The 19,710-nt window shown below is 47.6% G+C and overlaps 2 protein-coding genes across 4 annotated transcripts in view; one reads left to right on the plus strand and one right to left on the minus strand.

Moving 5' to 3' along the window:
• Positions 1–8,064: 8,064 nt before the first annotated feature.
• Positions 8,065–11,249, minus strand: Ran (RAN, member RAS oncogene family). Of its 2 annotated transcripts, none has more exons than XM_006249285.4 (7): positions 11,155–11,249; positions 10,876–10,921; positions 10,689–10,773; positions 10,479–10,604; positions 9,216–9,403; positions 8,869–9,039; positions 8,065–8,455 (listed from the first exon to the last, which is right to left on the minus strand). In XM_006249285.4, the coding sequence occupies exons 2-7, from the start codon at positions 10,909–10,911 to the stop codon at positions 8,411–8,413; spliced, it is 651 nt and encodes a 216-aa protein (XP_006249347.1). In that variant the 5' UTR covers positions 10,912–10,921; positions 11,155–11,249; the 3' UTR covers positions 8,065–8,410. The 2 variants fall into 2 exon arrangements, with proteins under 2 accessions (XP_006249347.1, NP_445891.1); NM_053439.2 differs by having other exon boundaries at positions 10,876–10,937; positions 11,155–11,200.
• Positions 11,250–12,356: 1,107 nt separating this feature from the next.
• Positions 12,357–19,710, plus strand: part of Stx2 (syntaxin 2) — a 35,342-nt gene continuing 27,988 nt past the window's right edge. The window contains exons 1-3 of one of the 2 annotated variants that reach the window (XM_017598270.3): positions 12,357–13,343; positions 13,697–13,810; positions 15,079–15,160. The gene's annotated coding sequence lies outside the window, so the exon portion shown is untranslated. The remainder of the gene's footprint in view (positions 13,344–13,696; positions 13,811–15,078; positions 15,161–19,710) is intronic. The other variant, XM_006249253.5, reaches the window with a different exon arrangement.

Below are 19,710 nucleotides of genomic sequence, written 5' to 3' on the forward strand. Positions count from 1 at the left end.
GGCTTCCCCCAACATGTACATCCACAGCACCCCTTTCTCACGGCTCATTTCTTACATTGGATGACCCTCCATGAATGCCCTCCAGTGTCCATTGGTAACATTAGAGGTCATCCTAACCCTGTGTGTTCTGTGGTGTGAGGGGGTGTGTCCACCACTGCAGCTTCTGGGCTCCTCTGCGCTCCACCTGCTCCACCTGGTGAGGACCTCCCAGGCAGTGTCTTACATTTATGCTATCTCTGCAAGTCTGCCTTTTCAGAACATCGTTATGGGTAGGATGTGGCAGAGTTGGACTCACAGATTCTTCACATTGGTTACTTTTGCTTAGTGACGTCTTGTGACCCCTTCCAGCTTTTCATGGCTTGATTAAGTGGTTTTTGCTTTGTGTGTGCGTGCGCGAGCTTGTGAGTGTGTGTGTGTGTGTGTGTGTGTGTTTGCAAGTGTGTGTGTGAGTGTGTGTGTGTGTTTGTGTACCCGTGCATGCATGCCTGCAAGCTTGCGCGTGCGTGCGTGTGTGTGTGTGTGTGTGTGTGCTGTGCATATGCCCCTGCAAACACTCAGAGGCCAGAGGAGGACATCTAGTTTCCTGCTGGATCGCTCTCTGCCTTGCTCTAGAGACAGACCCAAAGAAACCCGGAGTTCATCATTTTTCCACTGGAGACCTGTGAGCCCCAGAAACCCTCCTGCCTCTGACTCAGTGACTCCAGCATGGAGCTTACAATATGTGCAGCCACGCCCAGCTTTTTCTGTGGGTGGTGGGGATTTGAACTCATGTCATCATGTTTGCACAGCCAATGTTCTTACCCATAAGCTGCTTTTTCTTTTCTTTGCTTAGTAATATTCTATTTCCTAGGCATACCACAGCCAATCCGTTCATGTACTGAAGGACAGTTCAGTTGCTTCTGCACTTGGACAGTCATGTAAAAGCTCCTTTAAATATCCACAAAGACAATATTTTAGAAGTCATTCCGATTCATTGGGGTAAGTATAAAAGATCATGACTACTAAATCATACAGTAAGATGATTAATGAGAGGCTACTCAATTTTATTCCTCATGATGAACAAGAGTTTTTGTTTCTTGAATCCTCTTTAACATTTGATGTTGTCAGTGTTCTGGGCTCACACTACTTCAGAAAGCATGTCGAGGGTCTCTTTAATTTTTATTTTACTTATGTGTATGTGTGACTCTGTGTGTGTGTGTGTGTGTGTGCGCGCCACATGAGTGCAGCACCTACAGAGGCCAGAAGAGGGCACCAGGCCATTGGGGCTGGAGTTACAGATGCGTTACAGGTTGTAGGCCATCATTGGAGGGCTGGGAATGAAACCCAGGTTCTCTGCAAATGCAGCAAATGCTTTTAACCACTGAGCCGTCCCTCCATGTGAAGAGTGTTAACAGGAGTAGAACATTCTTTGGCCTAAATGTGGACAAAGGGTAAAGAGCAAAGATGTGTGACTTTAAAATGATCTCCCATCTCAAACCTGCCCCAGGTTAGCAAGTGGCCTCTGAAGACAATTTCTGAAAGCTTAATTACCTGATTCAATTTTTTAAAAAACAGAGCCTGGAGAGGTGGCTCAGCACTTACACAACGCTTGCTGCCATTGCAGAAGACCCAAGTCGGGTTCCCAGTACATACATGGTGGCTTATACACATGTAACTCCAGCTCCAGGGGATCCAATACCCTCTTCTGGCTTCTGTGGGTGTTGAATTCATGCATGCCTACAAACACACACGGGTAAAATAAATTTTAAAAACAAATGAATAAAAAACAGACGCACCCAAGGGTTAGGGGACACGAGTGTATGTCCTTGGAAAGATTCTGACACCATCTCAGGAAGTTCAACAAGTGTCCTAGTGTCCATTCACCTCTACCGGTGTGTGTTTCTATCCAAAAGGGACCCTGACCCAGACGTAAGGCATAAAGAACCTTCTGGTTACTGGCAGAAAATTGCTGTGAGCTGACCCAAATTCCCACAAGGCATGCTTGGTCCTAACCCATTTAATCTCAGAGTATACGACTTATTTAGAAATGGGGACGATCTGTTGAGGTCATATTGAGGCAGTCAGTGTGACACCTGTCCTTTAATAGAAGAAAGACAGGGACGGACATGCACAGAGGGAAGAGACCTTATGAGGAAGGGGCATCTCCAAGCCTGGGGTCATTGTGGTGGTTTGAATGAAAACGGCCCCCCTTAGGTTCCAATATTTGCATGCTTAGTCCCCAGTTAATGAACTATTTGTAAGGATTAGAAAGTGTAGCCTTGGGCTGGAGATTTGGCTCAGTGGTTAAGAGCACTGACTCCTCTTCTAGAGGTCCTGAGTTCAATTCCCAGCAACCACATGGTGGCTCACAACCATCTGTAATGGGATCTGATGCCCTCTTCTGGTGTGTCTGAAGACAGCTACAGTGTACTCATATACACTAAATAATAATAATAATAATAATAATAATAATAATAATAATAGAAAGTGTAGCCTTGTTAAAGTAGGTGTGGTCTTGGAGGAGGTGTGTCACTGGGGTGGACTTTGAGATTTGAAAAGCTCACACCAGGTTCAGTGTCTCTTCCTTTGCCTCCTACCTGTGGATCAGGACATAAAGCTCTTAGCTATAGCCACAGTGCCATGTCTGTCTGCTTCCCACCATGATGATATCGGACTGACCATCTGAGACTATAAGCAAGTCTCCTCCCCGCCAATTGAGTACTTTCTTTTATAAGACGTGCCTTAGTCATGTTGTCTCTTCACAGCAAGAGGACAGTAACTAAGACAGTCATCAAGGATTGTGGAGAGCCACCAGAACCTCAGAGTTTTTCCTTGGATCTCAACTTCCAGGCCTCCAGAATAGGGAGAGTGTCGGTGTGATGTTTCAGGGTGACTGGTTCTGTAGCAAGCAGCAAGCTGCAGGACACTAACACAGACTGAGCATTAGCACACATGTGCAATGGCGTACCAGGGAGACAGAAAAGACGGAGGTCTCCCAGCGTCACACGCTTTTGCCAACAACCTGGGCAATGTCACCAAGGAAGCCCTCGCTTTCCTTTTGGGTGCTGGTTTCCTGGCGCCGGTCACCTTACTCAACATTAGCGTATTAGAGTGTCATTGTTATGAAACAAGTCCAGTTTCCAAAAGGACCATTTGACAATGTCTTTTAAGACATGGTGATGTTCCCAAGTTCTAGCCAGAGAGTCCCCCTGCTAGTGGAAAAGGCTAACCGAGTGGCCTGGGTGCAGCTGATGGCAAAGCACATGCTCAGTGTGCAAGACACTCTGGATGCCTCTGTACCAGAAAGGAGGAGAAAACATATAAAAAAAATGCTCACGAAATTATATAAAACATTAGTCATTCCCTACCTCTGTACCCCATCGGACCCCCAACTGTGCTTGGAGTATCAGCGGTGTGCCCAGGCCTAAGACCATATCCCTCCCTCCCGGGTAAGGGCTGCTCTGAGCACATCCATCATTAAGGGACGACATTAGAGCTTTCAGTGGGGGAACTAGGAGACATACCAGTGGCAGAGGGTTTAGGGGCCCCATGCACACAAGTCATGTTGGAGACCAAGTTACTAAGCAATCAAGTAATGACTTTAGGTTCTGGCAAAGTTGACCCAGTACTATAACCACAGGGAATCAAAACTACCAGGACTTGGTAACAAGGCTGCTTGGAGGAACGATCAAGTCATTTTAGGAAGGTCCGGTATTCTCCGTCCTAGTCAACCAAAGCAGCCAGACAGCTCCTTGTGTGAACCCCTCTGCATTTGGAACTCCATTTGCATCTGCCCAACTATGTGCTTCCGTGGCAACTAAACACAGTTAACTTCCTGCTCATATTTGAGCCACCCTCTTTTCCCTTGAAACCTCTGCCTACAATCCACTTCAGTATCTCCAGCCAGAGATTTCTAAATCAATGTGTGAGTGTGTGAGGGTAGGTTCTAGAGCCCGTACGTACCTTGTCTTGTGCAAGTCTGAGGACACAAGCAGGAGCTGTGATGTGACCAAGGTGTTTGACTCAGCTTTCCCAAAACTGGGCCCTGAAAGCTGGCGGCGACATAGGGACATTACACACATAAACTTTTAGCTGGGCGTGCTGGTACCCACTTGTCCCAGCATTTAGGACTCAGGAGGACTGTGAGTTTGAGGCTAGCTTGGGGTACACAGTGAGACTGTCTCAAGGGGGGAAAAAAAGCATGGGCCATCGAAATGACTCATCTGAGAAAGGCAGTTGGCACGCAAGTCACAACCTGAGTTTGTTCCGGGGGACACACATGGTGGAAGGAGAGAGTTTTCTCTCAAGTTGTCACCTGATGGGGTTGGGGATTTAGCTCAGTGGTAGAGCGCTTGCCTAGCAAGCGCAAGGCCCTGGGTTCGGTCCCCAGCTCCGGAAAAAAAAGAAAGAAAGAAAGAAAGAAAGAGAGAGAGAGAGAGAGAGAGAGAGAGAGAGAGAGAGAGAGAGAGAGAGAGAAAGAAAGAAAGAAAGAAAGAGAGAGAATTGAACTCAGGTACCCAGGTTTGGTGGCATATACTTTTGTTGGCTGAGCCAACTGGCTGGTCCCTTGTCTTTTGCATAGTAAACCTCTGCCAGGTCACAACAAAATATCAGCAAATCATTCCTCACTGGTCAGAAAGCATGGGAGAAGGGCTCAGCTATGTCAGGAATGGAAAAAAAAAAAAAAGCAAATGTTACTCACAAACTGGCTACTGACTTACTGGTCCAGGCTGACTCTAGGATTCTGCTGTAAAACACCCTAGCAGTCTATGGGTTCATTTACTGTGCCTGGAGGATTGCCAGCAGGGCCTGGTTACCTCGACCACTTTACTTGGTGCAGCCTGTTGGGGGACAAAACTTTTCCAGGGAAGATATAACAACATACAATCTACTCACCCCAGCGATAGAATCTACATCAGACCAGATTTTACTGATACCACCCAAGACCAACTTGAATAATCAGTTTTATTGGGAGGAATATTGAGTGAGGGGTTACTTACAAGAGCAGAAATGACTCAGACAACTGCATCAACAGCACTCAATGGATGACAGACGGCCCAGCCTGTAAGAATCGATAGGATAGGCTGAGTGTCCTTCCCAGGTGCCTCGGTTAACTCAACCTTTAGGCAGCTTGGCTGGTTTCTGCGTCTTCCAGGCGGCTGGTGTTGGTCTGAGTCTTCTTTGTAACTCAGCTTCCTTCCCTCTGAGGGATACTGTCAGCTTTTACTGCTTTCTGTAGCAGGGAAGGGGCTGGTGAATCTGGTCAGTTTTAGGGACAAGGACTGAGGCAGGTGGAAGATCCAGGGACAGGTCTCCATGGGGCACCCACTAGCACAAACAGGCTAAGCTGGAAGGCATCAGGACGAAGAGGGGCAGGAGGGCTCCTAGCAGTTGCAGATTACCTCAGAGAAGTCTGAGCTCTGCAATGTGGTCCTACATGCTATGAATGAGAGCCATTATCTACAGGGCTGGGCTGCCTACGTCGCCCAGCTCCACCTCAAGCTTCAAGAGTTAGTTAAAAGGTGCTGGGACAAGCCTGACTGACAGACAGTATTGATTCCAGGGCAATGAGGATTTGACACTGCAGCTTTTAGCTGGGTAAGCAACTATACTCCTCACGGCTGACAGTCAACACTGTGTCCATATCCACGAGCCCAACTCAAACTAGGCTTAGTATGTCCCAAAGAAAGCAGTTTTGAGTGGGCTGCTTCAGATACAGGGTACAGCGCATCTTGTTGGATTAAGAAAACCCAAACAGGGGTTGGGGGTTTAGCTCAGTGGTAGAGCGCTTGCCTAGGAAGCGCAAGGCCCTGGGTTCGGTCCCCAGCTCCGGAAAAAAAAGAACCAAAAAAAAAAAAGAAAACCCAAACAGCCACTGGAAGGCAGGACTTCCAGCAGAGGGAAGAGGACACCAATCCACCCACAAAACCTTTGACCCAAAATGTGTCCCTGCCTACAAGATGTGCAGGGATAAAGACGAGGAGCATAGACTGAGGGAACAGTCAACCAGTGACTGGCCCAACTTGAGACCCATCCCATGAGAGCCAACCCCAGACACTGCTAATGATACTGTGCTATGCTTGCGGACAGGAGCCTGAGATAGGCTTCACCCAGCATCAATGGAAACAGATGCAGAGACCAACAGCCAAACATCAGGGGAGCTAGAGGAGTCTTATGCAAAAGTAGGGGCATGGGCTGAGAGTTGAAGGGTCAACCCAAGAGGCCCATGAGGGCTCAGACTGAGCTACCAAAGAACATTTGTGGGCTAGACCTAGGCCCCCTATACATAAATAACAATTGTGCGGCTTGGTCATGTGGGTCCCCTAACAATTGGAGGGGGGATTAACACTTGCCTGCCTTTGGACCCTCTAGCTGGGGTATCTTGTCAGGCCACTGTAGGAGGATGTGCTTAGTCCCTGCTGTGACTTAATGTGCCAGGGAGGGTTGGTACCCTTGGGGGGCTTCCCCTTCTCTAAGGTAAGGGGGTATGAATGGGACTGTGAGGAGGCAGCTTTGACCAGGATGTAAAGTAATTAAAAACAAAACAAACAAAAAACCCAGAGGATAGAGAGATGGCTCAGCTAAAAGCACTGACTACTCTTTCCAGGGGTCCTGAGTTCTATTCCCAGCAACCACATGGTGGCTCACAACCATCTGTAATGGAATCTGATGCCCTCTTCTGGTGTCTGAAAACAACTACGACTATGGTGTACTCACATACATAAACCTTTAAGAAAAAAAAACAAAAAACAAAACAAACAAACCCCAAGTCTACAGAATAAAGTTGTTTCTCAAATACCAGACACCAACTTCTCCATAGATTTTGCTTCAACCAGCTATAAATGCCGGGTAATAAATGATTAGTAAAGAGCCATCTTTTTAAAAGGATGCTTTTTTAAACGAGAACTTTCCCCTACTTGTAAAAACTGGAGAGAACTCTATTTGGCAGACAAAACCTAGAATCTTAAAAAAAATGTCATCCACTACTCCTACAGCAAAGACTAGAGATGACTCAGAAAACTGAGGCAAAGCAGAAAGGATATATATATTTAAGTTCTTCCAATAAATAATGTAAATCTCTGTTCTCTGGTTAAACACACGTACGCAGCTCCATTTAACTGTTACAAAAGTCAGAAAGTTAGAAGGTTCCACATTCTGTACCAGCGTTACACACATTGTATTAATTCAAGACATCTAAATGAGGTTTCATCCCAGTCCGGGGAGAGAGAGGGTCTTCACCTGATTGTAGCATAGCATACACATCAAACTGAGTCTTGAAATCAGTCTGCTGAAGCTAGGGCACGCTTCGGGTTCCTCACTTTCTCCATTGTGTTCCTCTCTACCTTCTTTGGAGGGGGAAAAACCCCAACTATATAAAGGTATCCACCCTTTTAGGAACTTTGGTAGATTGGCCAGCAGAGCGTATGGAAGGGCTTACTATAAATACATCTGAGTACAGCACAGTTCTGCCAGGACCACACACCCAAGATAAAGTTTCAACCCACACTTTCACATCAGAGAAGCCCACCCTACTCTTCAGGGCAGCACTAACATTTCCTTTCCTGCACAAACTATAGGGTAACAGCCTACCTACAGGACTCTGTAGAGACGAGGTTGACTGCCAACTTAAGAGACCCTCCTGCCTCTGCCTCCTGCGACTACCACTCAAGGAAGGAGCCACCATTCGAAAGCAAAGGACATCTTAAAGAACCAACATTAGACATGGAAATGGAATGGAGTACTCACATCTCAGAAAAGCCTCAAGCTTCCAACTGCAGTTCTAACTTCTGAAGGCCTAGGTTACAGAAATTGTCAACTATAATCCTTAAACATCTGATACGTACATACTTAAATCTTCAGTCTTACACAAGGTCTTCCCTTAGACTAAACTACCTGGCTAAATGCAGGTAGGGCAGATATCCTAGCTGAATCACATGACAATCCATATTTATGAAGGTAGGCACAAGGAGAACATAACTGAACAGACTTCAGGTAAGAAGCAAAAGCATTGTAAACCATACTATGGCACAAGCTCCCTCGTGTTAGCGGTTTTAATATGCTTATAAACAAGGGATGATTCACTTGTTTAGATTATTTGAAATACAACTTTATTCTGATTCTAAACGAAAAGAATGGGAATGACAGTAACAAACAAGATTTCACCACTGAATATTGTGATGCGACTGCAGCAGTCTTATCTTTGAAATTCAGGAAGGAAACAACTCTGTTCCAAACAGCTAAATATGCAAGTCCAAAAAATGACGGTATGTTTAACTGCCACATTCACTCGAAGCCCATTCATCTTTCAGCATCCCAATGAAGTACACGATCTGCTTAGCTAAATAAGGTGGCACACGCGCTGCACCGCTGACATCACAGGACAGTTGCCTATAAAACTAGACTTCTGACGCAGGGCTCCAGCTTCATTTTCTCACAGGTCGTCATCCTCATCCGGGAGCGCAGTCGTCTGAGCAACCTGGAGCAAGAAACAAAGAATAAAGAGTCCAGATCAAAACTACCACAACCAAGTCAGGCTTAGTACAAGGACAGGCCACCAGGGATGGTTTGACTTCTAGTACCCCACATGGCTAGGCAGATCCAATGCCAACTTCTGCAGAAGCTAGGCAAAGTGCAGACTCACAGGAAAACAAAACACTCTTAAGAAAAAAGTAAAAGGGGGCTGGAGAGATGGCTCAGAGGTTAAGAGCACTGACTGCTCTTCCAGAGGTCCTGAGTTCAAATCCCAGCAACCACATGGTAGCTCACAACCATCTGTAAAGAAATCTGATGCCCTCTTCTGGTGAATCTGAAGACAGCTACAGTGTACTTATATATAATAAATAAATCTTTAAAAAAAAAAAAAAAAGAAAAATGTAAAAGAACAAATACCTCTAAATCATGCTCGTACTGTGCTGCCAAAGCTGGGTCCATGACCACCTCAGGTGGGGCAAGAGCAGGCATGGCAACGAACTCCAAGTTAGGATCTCCAATGAGCTTTCTGGCAAGCCAGAGGAAAGGCTTTTCAAAGTTGTAGTTACTTTTGGCAGAAATGTCATAGTACTGTTTTAAAACAAAGAGGAATGTATACTTAAAAACTCTATTAATAATCTCCATTCCAAGACACTATAAACAAAGACATTTTATAACCCACATTAAAACACACTGATCAAATTCTAATAGCATATATGGGTACCTTACAATCTTCTCTAGGAATGAGTCAATAAATTAAGAAATACCTGAAGATTCTTCTTTCGGTGGAAGACAATAGATTTTGCCTTCACTTTCCTGTCTTTAATATCCACTTTGTTGCCACACAATACAATGGGGATGTTTTCACACACGCGTACCAGATCTCTATGCCAGTTAGGTACGTTCTTGTAAGTAACTCTTGATGTTACGTCAAACATTATAATGGCACACTGGGCTGAAAAACAATGGAGGCATTGGAATGTGTCTTAGTCTACTCCAGGATCCAGTCATCATCTTGGGCCTGACTATGGATCATCCATCAACCCACTCTACTCAAAGATCCACCCCAAACTAAAAAGTAAAGACTGTAAAACATGGCACTGAACACAATTCCTCTTTAAATGAAAACTTCAAAAGTCAAGACTCTATCAACTACCTTCTCTCTCCTCCCCATCACACCTATCTAATTACCACCACTTTTCATCAAAGTTCAAACACCACCCTTCTAGAGAATCTATCTCCTTTATACTAAGTAGGTCCCACAAACACTCTGCCACCTAGAAACACATTCTTAAATGGCTAAGAAAATGAGTTCAGGTCCCTTGAACCTACCCTGCAGGGATGGATGGTGAGGACACAGTTAAAGAGAGAGCACGTGTACAGTCCAACTTCTTTGGTTAAAAAGTTAACCCAGAGGATAAACACCCTTGTGTCTTTACATGCTAAGAAGCCAAAGAACTTCCAATCATTTCCTCATCAGCTAAGATCACAAGGATATTCGATTTTAACCGCCAACGAGCCTTTTTCCCCTTATGCTTTTTGAATCACTTTCAAGGAGAAAAGTAAAAGTACAATTTACAGGACAAGGCAGGTCTTAAGTGAGAGAGAGAGGGAGGGCCTGGCTCCAGGGGAGGGCTGGAGGTTTAGTATCTGGGCCAAATGCTCACTTTATTTTAGTGATGGGAATATCCACGCATGGCCACTGCCGTTATCCCTGAATTTAAGTTTTGAAAACCAAAAATGACCCACAAGCTTCCCAGTAGTTTAGTCTCCTACTAAGCTGTAAAGCCACGGTTTTCCCCAAACCAATGCCTAGGATGACACAGCATGTGATCGAACGACACAACGGCCGACTCTTACTTAAAAAAAAAAAAAAATCAAACCCATCTCCTACTCAGTGGAACGAGGTCGCCTCCCTAGATTCCTCTCTCATCTCTCTCCCCTCCTTAGTCTCCCGGTAAAGGCTGGATCTCCTGCTCACACCCCATGCACATGTCCGCCGTCCAGGCCCACTTCCGCAGCCCCCTCACCTTGGATGTAGTAGCCATCGCGCAGGCCCCCGAACTTCTCCTGGCCGGCTGTGTCCCACACGTTGAACTTGATGGGTCCTCTGTTGGTATGGAAGACGAGCGGGTGCACCTCCACGCCCAGGGTGGCTGCGGGGACAAGGCGGCAGGGTCAGCCATGCACTACCCGCGCCATCCCCACGCCCACGGCCGCGCAGCCCCTACCGCACCTACCTACATACTTCTTCTCAAACTCGCCCGTCAAGTGGCGCTTCACGAACGTCGTCTTCCCGGTGCCGCCGTCGCCCACCAGGACGAGCTAAAGAGAAGGCGGCAGCGTGAGCCGCCCGGGTTCCCTCCCGCCATGCCGCTCCCCCGACCTTCCCTCTCGCCCAATAGGCCCGTCCGTCCGTACACGCACCTTGAACTGGACCTGCGGCTCTCCCTGGGCGGCCATCGCGGCGATCCTGCGGGAGAGAGCGGCTGCGGCACGTGCGCCCCACAAAGGCCGCGGCCGGGAAGAGCGCGCGGGAAGGCGGGGACGCGGCGTGAGACGGTGGGGGAAGGGAAGCTAGCTGAGAAGCTCAGGGCGCTGCCCGTCCGCTCTCCTCACCGCCACCGCCCAGCACCCACCCGAAGGACACCCAAACCCTCCGGTCGCCGCCCGCGCCCGGCCCGGCCCTCCCGGCCTCGCTGCTACCTTCCAGAAGAGTCTCCGCGCCTGTCCGACTGAAGCTGGAAAGATGGCGGAAGCGCGATTCAAATGCCGGAGACGCAGCGGACGCCGGCGCGCGGAGGGGGAGGAGCCTAGAAGGGGCGGAGCAACGGCGCCGCGCCCAACCACGCGGCGCGCGCGCACGCGCACGTCCGCTTGAGCCGTCCGACTCGGCGGTCGGTCTGAGCGCCAAGGGCGGGAGAGGTGCGGCGGGTCACGTGAGACGAGCGAGCGGGAACGCGCACGCAGCCAGAACAGGAGGTCCGCGTGAGCCGGCTCTGAGCGCGGGCTCCCGCGCGCATGCGCTCACTGCGGGAGGCCGCGCGTCACGCGGGCGGCGGCCTAGTCCGGGCCTCGTGGGCGGGAAAGGCGGGCGCTGCTTCTCTGTCGCTTGTTGTTGCTTAGGGGGCACCGCCCGACCTTCGTCCCTAAGGCCTGTGTCCGCAGACACAGAAGATCTCGCGGACGGGCGATTGCGGAGGGCGCGCGGCTGCTGTCTGCAGAATGAATGGGGTGAATGAATGAGGGTGCGCGTGCCCGAGGCCCGGCTTGCGTCAGCCATGCGTACTAGGCATGGACACGGCCTGGGATTCATGCGTGGGGTTTTGTGGTCCTAGCTGTGGACGGGACCGGATGCAGTTAGTCCAAGCGTTCTGCACCCCGGAGCCCTTCCTCTGTTGCATAGTCCGAGTAATCCATTTCTCAGAAAAGACCCCACCCAGGCTCCCTCCGGAGCAGCAATGGACCAGGGAGGGATCCTCACAGGCCTGGAGAAATAACAGATTAGGCCTGCTGAGAGCCAAGTTCCACTCCCCAAAGCACTAGCAAATACAGATGCTGCTAGGAAAATAGAAAATGTATCTCTGATGACCAGAGCTTGGGGCCCTGCTGTTACTTTGTACTATGCAATCTAAAAGGAGCCGAGGTGTGGAAGATGGGAAAATGGTTGTGTGTGCTACAAAGACTATTACGTAACGTTAACATAGTATTGTGTGATGGAATGCCAGTTACATGTTTATATAAATACAAAATTACTATATTGTTGGGTGTGTGTAACAAGTCAGTTCCAAGGGGCTATACTGTGAACCGTGTTCAATAGAGGTTAGAAAGGGTGGTGATCACTTTAGGAGAAAACTGTTAACCCACCTAGTTCCAGTTCGGTAGGTTGCTGGGTGATGAGAGCACCAGCGACCCTCTCCCCTGGAGAACTTACCACAAAGTTACTGTCCGGGCATCTAGCCTGCAGAACGGCATCATCAGGTGGCTTGGTTTATGTTACTAACTAGCTGACCCAAACTTAGAATTTACAAAGACCCTCATTCTAGGAGGCAGAGAGAAACAAGAAACTACACTCAAGCCGGCGTAGGCGCCGCTTTTCTGCCATCATCGCCCAGTCTCCAGGTTTACAGCTGCTGGCTGGTTTACAGCGTTGTGTTTGCCATCCAATGTGAACTGCAAACCTATTCTTAGCCTGAACTTTAAAACTTGGCAGCTGCTTAGCATGTATGAGAACTGGGGCGGGGGTGGGGGTCGGGAGGCAGCTATAGACAGGTTAATTTGTACAGCCTAGGGGAAAAGTTGCGGTTGTGGAAGGGATTGTAGCTTGTGAGAGTTAGTCTATAGGGTTTAGGGTTGCCTAGCACACAAACCTCTGGGTGTGTCTCTTGTACTCACGGAGAGGTTTAACTGAACCTGGGCTGTATGCTAGACTGAATAGGAAGGAGAAAGGGAACTGAACACCAGCCTCCATCTCTCTGCTTCCTGGCACCTCACGCTCCTGCTGCCGTGCCTTCTACCTTCCACAGATATAATAGATTGTACCACTGAAACTGTGAGCCAAAACTAAACTAACTAAAAATTGCTTTTTATCAAGTATTTTTGTCATAGCAATGTGCAAAATAGCTAATTACATTTTCTTCTAAATCCCCAAATCTCTTGTTTAATTTGTATTTGAGATAACCCCTGTCAGCTCCTGTGATGGACATCTCGTTCTCCACCAATGGTGCTGTTTTAGACTTGCGACCTAGTGTGTGTCTGGGGGCGAGGGGTCAACCTTGAAGCATATATCCTGTAGTATTTAGTCACAGTGCGAAGCTTCGAGCTCCCACCACCATGGAGTGAGACCCAACGCCATGCCATCCTGCCGTGATGGACTGTATCCCCCGTGAACCAAGGTAAATCCTTCCTCCACACTTGATTCTTTCCAGTATTCTTGGTCACGGTGACAAGAGGAGTTACTAACATGCTTGCTTCTTCATATGTCTATCGTCCACTTTCTTCCTCATAAGGTGTACATATATGTCTGGTTGCTCAATGTCTGTGGTCAACTTGGTTAAATGTGGAATTAACTAAGGAACATGCCTCTGCGTAGGTCATCAGGGCATTTCCGGGAAGTCGTTCAGTGACCCACTCTCAGCGTAGGCAACATCCTCCCTAAGTGGCCCAGTTACAGAGGTCCTAGGAAAAAGGAACCCTGCTTCCCCTCCGGTCTTGATGCTGTGTGTTTCTATCGTTGCTGCTGCTGTAGTACTCAGCCGACATCAAACTCAGCATCTTTGGCTTCCACCATGAACCACTGGGATTCCTAAGGCATTCAGCCATATGGACTGACCAACTCCGGAGTTCTCAGGCTCTCCAGCATGTAGGTAGTCATTGTTGGACCACCTAAACCATATCCTGTAATCTTTTTGAGAACATACACCCACATTCTGTTGGTTCTGTCCCTCTAGAGAACCCTGACTAATGCATTGTTAGAAGCATTCGTTTATGTGCATGTGTGTGAGTAGGTCAGAGGACAACACTGGAATTGGTTCTCTCCTCCCTCCCATCATATGGGTCCTGAGGATTGAACTCAGGGAGCCAGGCAGGGCAGCTTTATCCACTACGCCATCCAAAGGCCCTAATGCAGTGCTGCACATACACACGAATAAATACAAACACGGGTATTTTAAGAAGTCAATTTAAGAAAACTTTTAAGAGTCAAGACCTGTGTTTATGGATGGTACTTCCTCTGAAATGTTTGAGAGTATATAGTACACAATGCTCGTGTGTATTTCTTTTATTAATGACTTATTTTTATTTCATATGTATCAGTGCTTTGCCTGAATGTCTGTATGATGGTGTTGGATCCCCTGGAACTGGAGTTATAGAACAGTCATGAGCTGTCATGCAGGTGCTGGGACTCGAACCCAGGTCCTCCACAAGAGCAGCCAGTGCTCTTAATGACTGAATCATCTCTCCAGTCTTTTTTTTTTTTTTTTTTTTTTTTTGGTTCTTTTTTTCGGAGCTGGGGATCGAACCCAGGGCCTTGCACTTCCTAGGCAAGCGCTCTACCACTGAGCTAAATCCCCAACCCCCATCTCTCCAGTCTTAATGTGTATTTTTTAAAACTAAGGGCATTTAGCTACACAGCTTCTGTATCCCGACCAGGACCCTCAGTTTAACATTTTTTATTTTGTTTCCTAATCTGCAGACCTTAACCCCACTCGTGACACTAATACCATGTGTCTAGTCCGGGACCCATCCCAGGGTTCCCTGTTGCCCTTGTGTCTTTGAATCTAGGCAGTCGCTTGACACCACAGGGTATTTGTTGGACCACTCATTCTTCAGAACGTCTCTACTGTTGCTTGAATCTGGAGTGTCCCCCACAGGCCATGTCTTAAAGGCTTCATCCGGGCCTGGCACTAACGAGATGTGCTGGAGACAGACACCATGTTACCCGAGTGGGGACTGAGGTTGCTGGAGTTATACACTTCACAGGAACTACAGGGCCCTAGTGTGTGTGTCTCTCTGTCTCTTTGTGTGTGTGTGTGTGTGTGTGTGTGTGTGTCTGTCTGTCTCTCTCTCTCTCTCTCTCTCTCTCTCTCTCCATGAGCTATGTTTTTTTTCTTTCTTTTCCCTCCATCCTAGGTGCCTGCCGTGATTTGTTGCCTGCTCACAGGCCCAAAGCAGTGAACCAGCCAACCGACCACAGGCTGAATCCTTGAAACCCGTGAGTGTCGATGCGTTCTCACCACAGGGCCATGTCTCTAGGCATAGGTTGCATGGCAGCTGAAAGCTGACAGAGCCTCCACTACACCCTTGTAATTAACTTCTTGGATAGTGATACCACGGGCGTGATGGCGTGACCACCATCAAAACTCCAAAGGCACAGGACAACCTTTAAAAAACCCAGAGGCCACCCCACCCCCCTCCAGCCATTCCCTCTCACTTCAGGTGCCCTAACTGGGCCTCCCTCTCCTACCCTGTTCCTCCTCTCTTCCCATAACATTTTGCAGGCCCTCAAAACCTTTCTGAGTCTAATTTCAGCCAAGCTTGCTCTGTTCCAAGGCCTTTACACTTACTCTCTGTTTAAAGACTGCCCCAACCCCACCCCTTTGCCTGACAGGCTCCTCTCCTTGAATGGCCCAGCCTGAATACCCTGTCCAGCCACAGTCTCACACCCAGGCTTTCCCCATCAAAGCACCTATTTACCTTCCCAAAGCATGTAACTGGAAATACTGTGCAAAATGACTCACAGGTTTGTTATCTCCGTCTCCTTACCAGAATAAGTGAAGTCATCTCTCTGTCATATTCAGCATTGTTGGTGTAGTTTTTTTGTTTTGTTTTGTTTTGTTGGTTTTTTTAGCGATTTTATTGGATTCTTATATCTCTACCTCCCTTCCAACCTTTATTACACCCTAACTTCTCCCAATCCTCCTAACACTAGACAGGAGAGAAAGGAGATTAGAGGGAAAGGGGGGCATGGATCTCTGTCAGCCAATAAAATAGACTACTTCTTGCCGATTAGGAGTGTGGGGTTCCTTGGGAGTAGCAGGGGGATGAACCTCAGACCCTCTTGTGGCTCTCCCATTTATTCTCCTCCAGGGTCATCAGAATTAAACTATTTGTAGCTGGCAAAAATTACTCCCCTGCTAGTGCATGAGGCAGATCATAATCACCTGCTGTGAAGCAGCCTCTTTTTTTTGGGGGGGGGGGGGTTCTTTTTTTTTGGAGCTAGGGACCGAACCCAGGGCCTTGCGCTTGCTAGGCAAGCGCTCTACCACTGAGCCAAATCCCTAACCCCGTGAAGCAGCCTCTTATCCCACATCTGGGATTAAAACAAAAATATATTCACATAACAACTGGGTTTTTTAAGAGCCCAAAATTCTCACTACACAGCATGGATCACATAGCTCTGAATACAACGCACATTCACTCAGTAGTCTTTGAACCATCAACTGTGCCTTCAGCTCCTTCTGAATGTACATTGAGCACTTAGAAATAGCAGCGCCGTGGTCCAGTAGGAAGCATGGTGATTCGAAGCCAGGAAGGTGCTTCAGTAATAGTACTCGGTCAGCATTCATGGGGACCAAAATAAAATAAGATGGTGGTGATCTAAATGCACACACTATTGGAACTCCTATTACTAAGTTATCAAATGCAGGAGCAGTATTTTCTGTTTGTGCAGTCTCTGTCAGATTTGTTTCCTTTGCAAAAGAGTAAGAAACTCTCACGTTTTCCATCTTATTTTTCTGGGGATGAATATCGTAACTTCTCAGATGCTTGGCTTTTTGAAGGGGAGAATATGGCCCACACAGCACATGACTGCTTGGCCTTGTCACAAAACTTTTCCCAAAAAGCAAAAGGAAGAGATACGTCAGATATCTGTATAACTAGGCATCCTGGCTTCCTCTCTCTTCTGTGATTTAGGCTTATGCAGAGATGCATTATGCTCTGAGCTTTATCTAACCTGTATGCTGTGTGGCTTCACCTGTACTGGATTCCAGCCCACTTTAAACCTGAGCTAGCCCCTGATACTGTCTCTGATAGCCTTTTTTTTCTTATTTGAGTGGCTGTTACCTCCCAACTGGTCCTCTCTGAGGTCACACAGATACTAAACATTTGCTAACAGAGAGGACAGTCTTTAGTGGAGCTGCCTGCAAACTGTGCAGAGAGCTCAAGGGATTGCTGTCTCAAAGTAAACAAGCAAACAAAACCAGACCAGAAATGAACTAGATATGTAAGTAGACAGAGGCCGCTGTCTTCATACAAGATGGTTTTGCATCTGTGGATTTAACCAAACACATGTTGAAAGTATGAGGAGGGGCTGGAGAGATGGCTCAGCGGTTAAGAGCCCCAACTGCTCTTCCAGAGGTCCTGAGTTCAATTCCCAGCGACCACATGGTGGCTCACAACCATCTGTAAAGAGATCCGATGCCCTCTTCTGGTGTGTCTGAAGACAGCTACAGTGTACAGTGTACATATAACCCATGCAGATTCCAAGTTCTTTAAACCCTTAGGCTATCTATTATATCTCTCACAAGGTACACAGTATGGAAATAGTTACATAGTAACTGTATTGTTTGGGAAGTAGAAATAAGAGTAGCCCTGTACACATTCAATAAGGATGCAATGTCCCCTCATACTTTTTTTAAAAAAAGATTTATTCATTTATTATATATAAAAAGTCAGTGAGACCTGACTACCTACAGACCTAGGTATTGCAGGATTGCAAGTGGTTCCTAGACTAAGTCACCATGGGTAAAAATTGATAGGGGACTGCTAATTTAAAATGGAGGAAGGGGCTGACTGGACAGAGAGTGACTCCAAACTATCTCTGAGAAAGCAAAGGAGGAACAGGACCCCAGAAGGTGATGGGGGGGGCCGGGGTGCTAGGCAGACTTAGGAAGGAAGAGACTCCAAGGAGAGGGAGTGGTGTATGAAGGCCGCTGTACAGCTATGGAGAAATCAAGAGGTGGCTCAGAGAGGCTAATGGACACAAGCTTGTTTCTTTGTTTCTGGTGGTAGTGCTGGGGATTATGCTCAGGGCCTCGTGCAAGCCAATCTGGCTCTTGTTTAGGCTTTCCTATGTCTACAGATGAGCACGGCGTATGTTGTTTATTCCCACATTGACCCCTCCCTCAAGAGTGACTGGACCAAGAGGTAGGGCCTTGGAGAAGTGATGGGGTCCCAGGTAGAGAGCCTCATAAGTCGGGAAATGGGACCATGTCCTTATCAACGTGTTCCCTGTGGGCGGGCCTATAGGTCAGTTGGTATAGTGCTTGTCTAGCATGCAGGGAGCCCTGGGTTCCATTCCTAGCACCAGATCAGAAGCTCAAGGTCATCTTTGGCTACACAGGGAGTTTGATGCCACTTTGGTCAGAGACTGTCTGAAAAAAGAGAAGAAACTGTCCTCAGAAAGCCTGGTGTAGTGATAGAATCTCAACACATTCAGGGCAGAAGTGGGAGGATCGGGGCCAACCTCAGCTACAGGCTGAGTCCCTGGCCTTCCTGAGAGTGTCTGTACACCAAGAGTTCCCAGGAAGCTCCCTTGCCCTTCCCACCATGCCAGGACCCAGGAGAGGCAAGTGGCTTTCCCAGACCCCAGCTCTGGAGGCCCTTGATACTCAGACTTAGTGTCTTTGGAATGTGAGGGATGTCAGGCACACTGAACTGGCTTCCCAGATTAGGAGTAATGGCAGTTCCTCAGGCTACAGGGACTTTTAAGAGCAGCGTGCTGTTCACCCACACTCTTGCAGTTTCTGGGTACTATGGCTCTGTGTTCCATGTCACTTTAGAAGAATCTAGTCTCAAGAATGGAGAGAAGATACCAGAAGAAAACCTCAAACTGTTTTAGGACTTCTTACAGGTTGAGGCAGACCTGGGATGCTCGTAGGTAGAGATGTAAGGATGCAGGGTGTGTGTGTGTGTGTGTGTGTGTGTGTGTGTGTGTGTGTGTGTGTGTGTGAGTGAATATATAGCATCCAATTATATGTTCTAGCATGTGCTCGAGTGTGTATTTATCTGAAACATTGGCTTTTTTTTAGTTTCAAGGCATGTGACTCATTTTCAATGCTTGTTTTTAAAAGTGGACTCTTAATAAGCTGTGTCAATGGCCAATATTCACAGCATAACTGTGCTATTTATAAGATAATTACAAGGTGTCATTGGCTTCACAAAATACCACAAACTGGGTCCCTTAATAGGACAGAAATGGATCCCCTACCCCGCCCTAGGCCTCACAGTTGCTATGCAAATGCTCCTACTTCAGCCATCCATCTTGTTACACTTCACTTGGAGACAAATACCTCATTAAATTTCTCAGACTATCCTTGAGTCCAATCTGCAGGCCAGGTTGGACTTGAACTCCTGCCTTGTCTTCTGAGAACCTGTGGTGACACGCCTACGCCACCCATCCCTGCCAGAGATGTTTCTGAAAGTCTGAAAGCCAGGAGTGGGCAAGCCATGCTGTCTCAGAAGGTTCCTGGGGAGCATGTCCCTGGCTCCTCCCCACCCCCCGCCCGCTCCCTGAGCTTTTGAGTTGCTGGCATTCATGACCAACCCTTGGCTTGTAGCCACCTGGCTGCAGTGACACAGTCACCTCATCCCAGTCGTATCGTCTCTCTACATGTCTGTCTCTTAACTCCTCTCAGAGGATACTGCTGCTAAAGTAGAGCCCTGAGTCATGACTTCATCTCACATTAAGCTGAACTGCAAACGGTCCTTTCCTCTCCAAGGTCCCATTCATAGGGAGAGGGAGTTACAATCCAACATCTCTGT

Source organism: Rattus norvegicus, chromosome 12 (genome assembly GCF_036323735.1).
Source record: "Rattus norvegicus strain BN/NHsdMcwi chromosome 12, GRCr8, whole genome shotgun sequence".
Classification (NCBI taxonomy): Eukaryota; Metazoa; Chordata; class Mammalia; order Rodentia; family Muridae; genus Rattus; species Rattus norvegicus.

Bases quoted from the DNA above. Each gene is read 5' to 3' on its own strand.
- Ran (XM_006249285.4), bottom strand. From the start codon at position 10,911: ATGGCCGCCCAGGGAGAGCCGCAGGTCCAGTTCAAG. The intron at 10,774-10,875 runs GTGCGTGTACGG...CCTTCTCTTTAG, and splicing joins AGCCGCAGGTCCAGTTCAAG to CTCGTCCTGGTGGGCGACGG. The intron at 9,404-10,478 runs GTGAGGGGGCTG...ATTGTTTTTCAG, and splicing joins CGATGGCTACTACATCCAAG to CCCAGTGTGCCATTATAATG.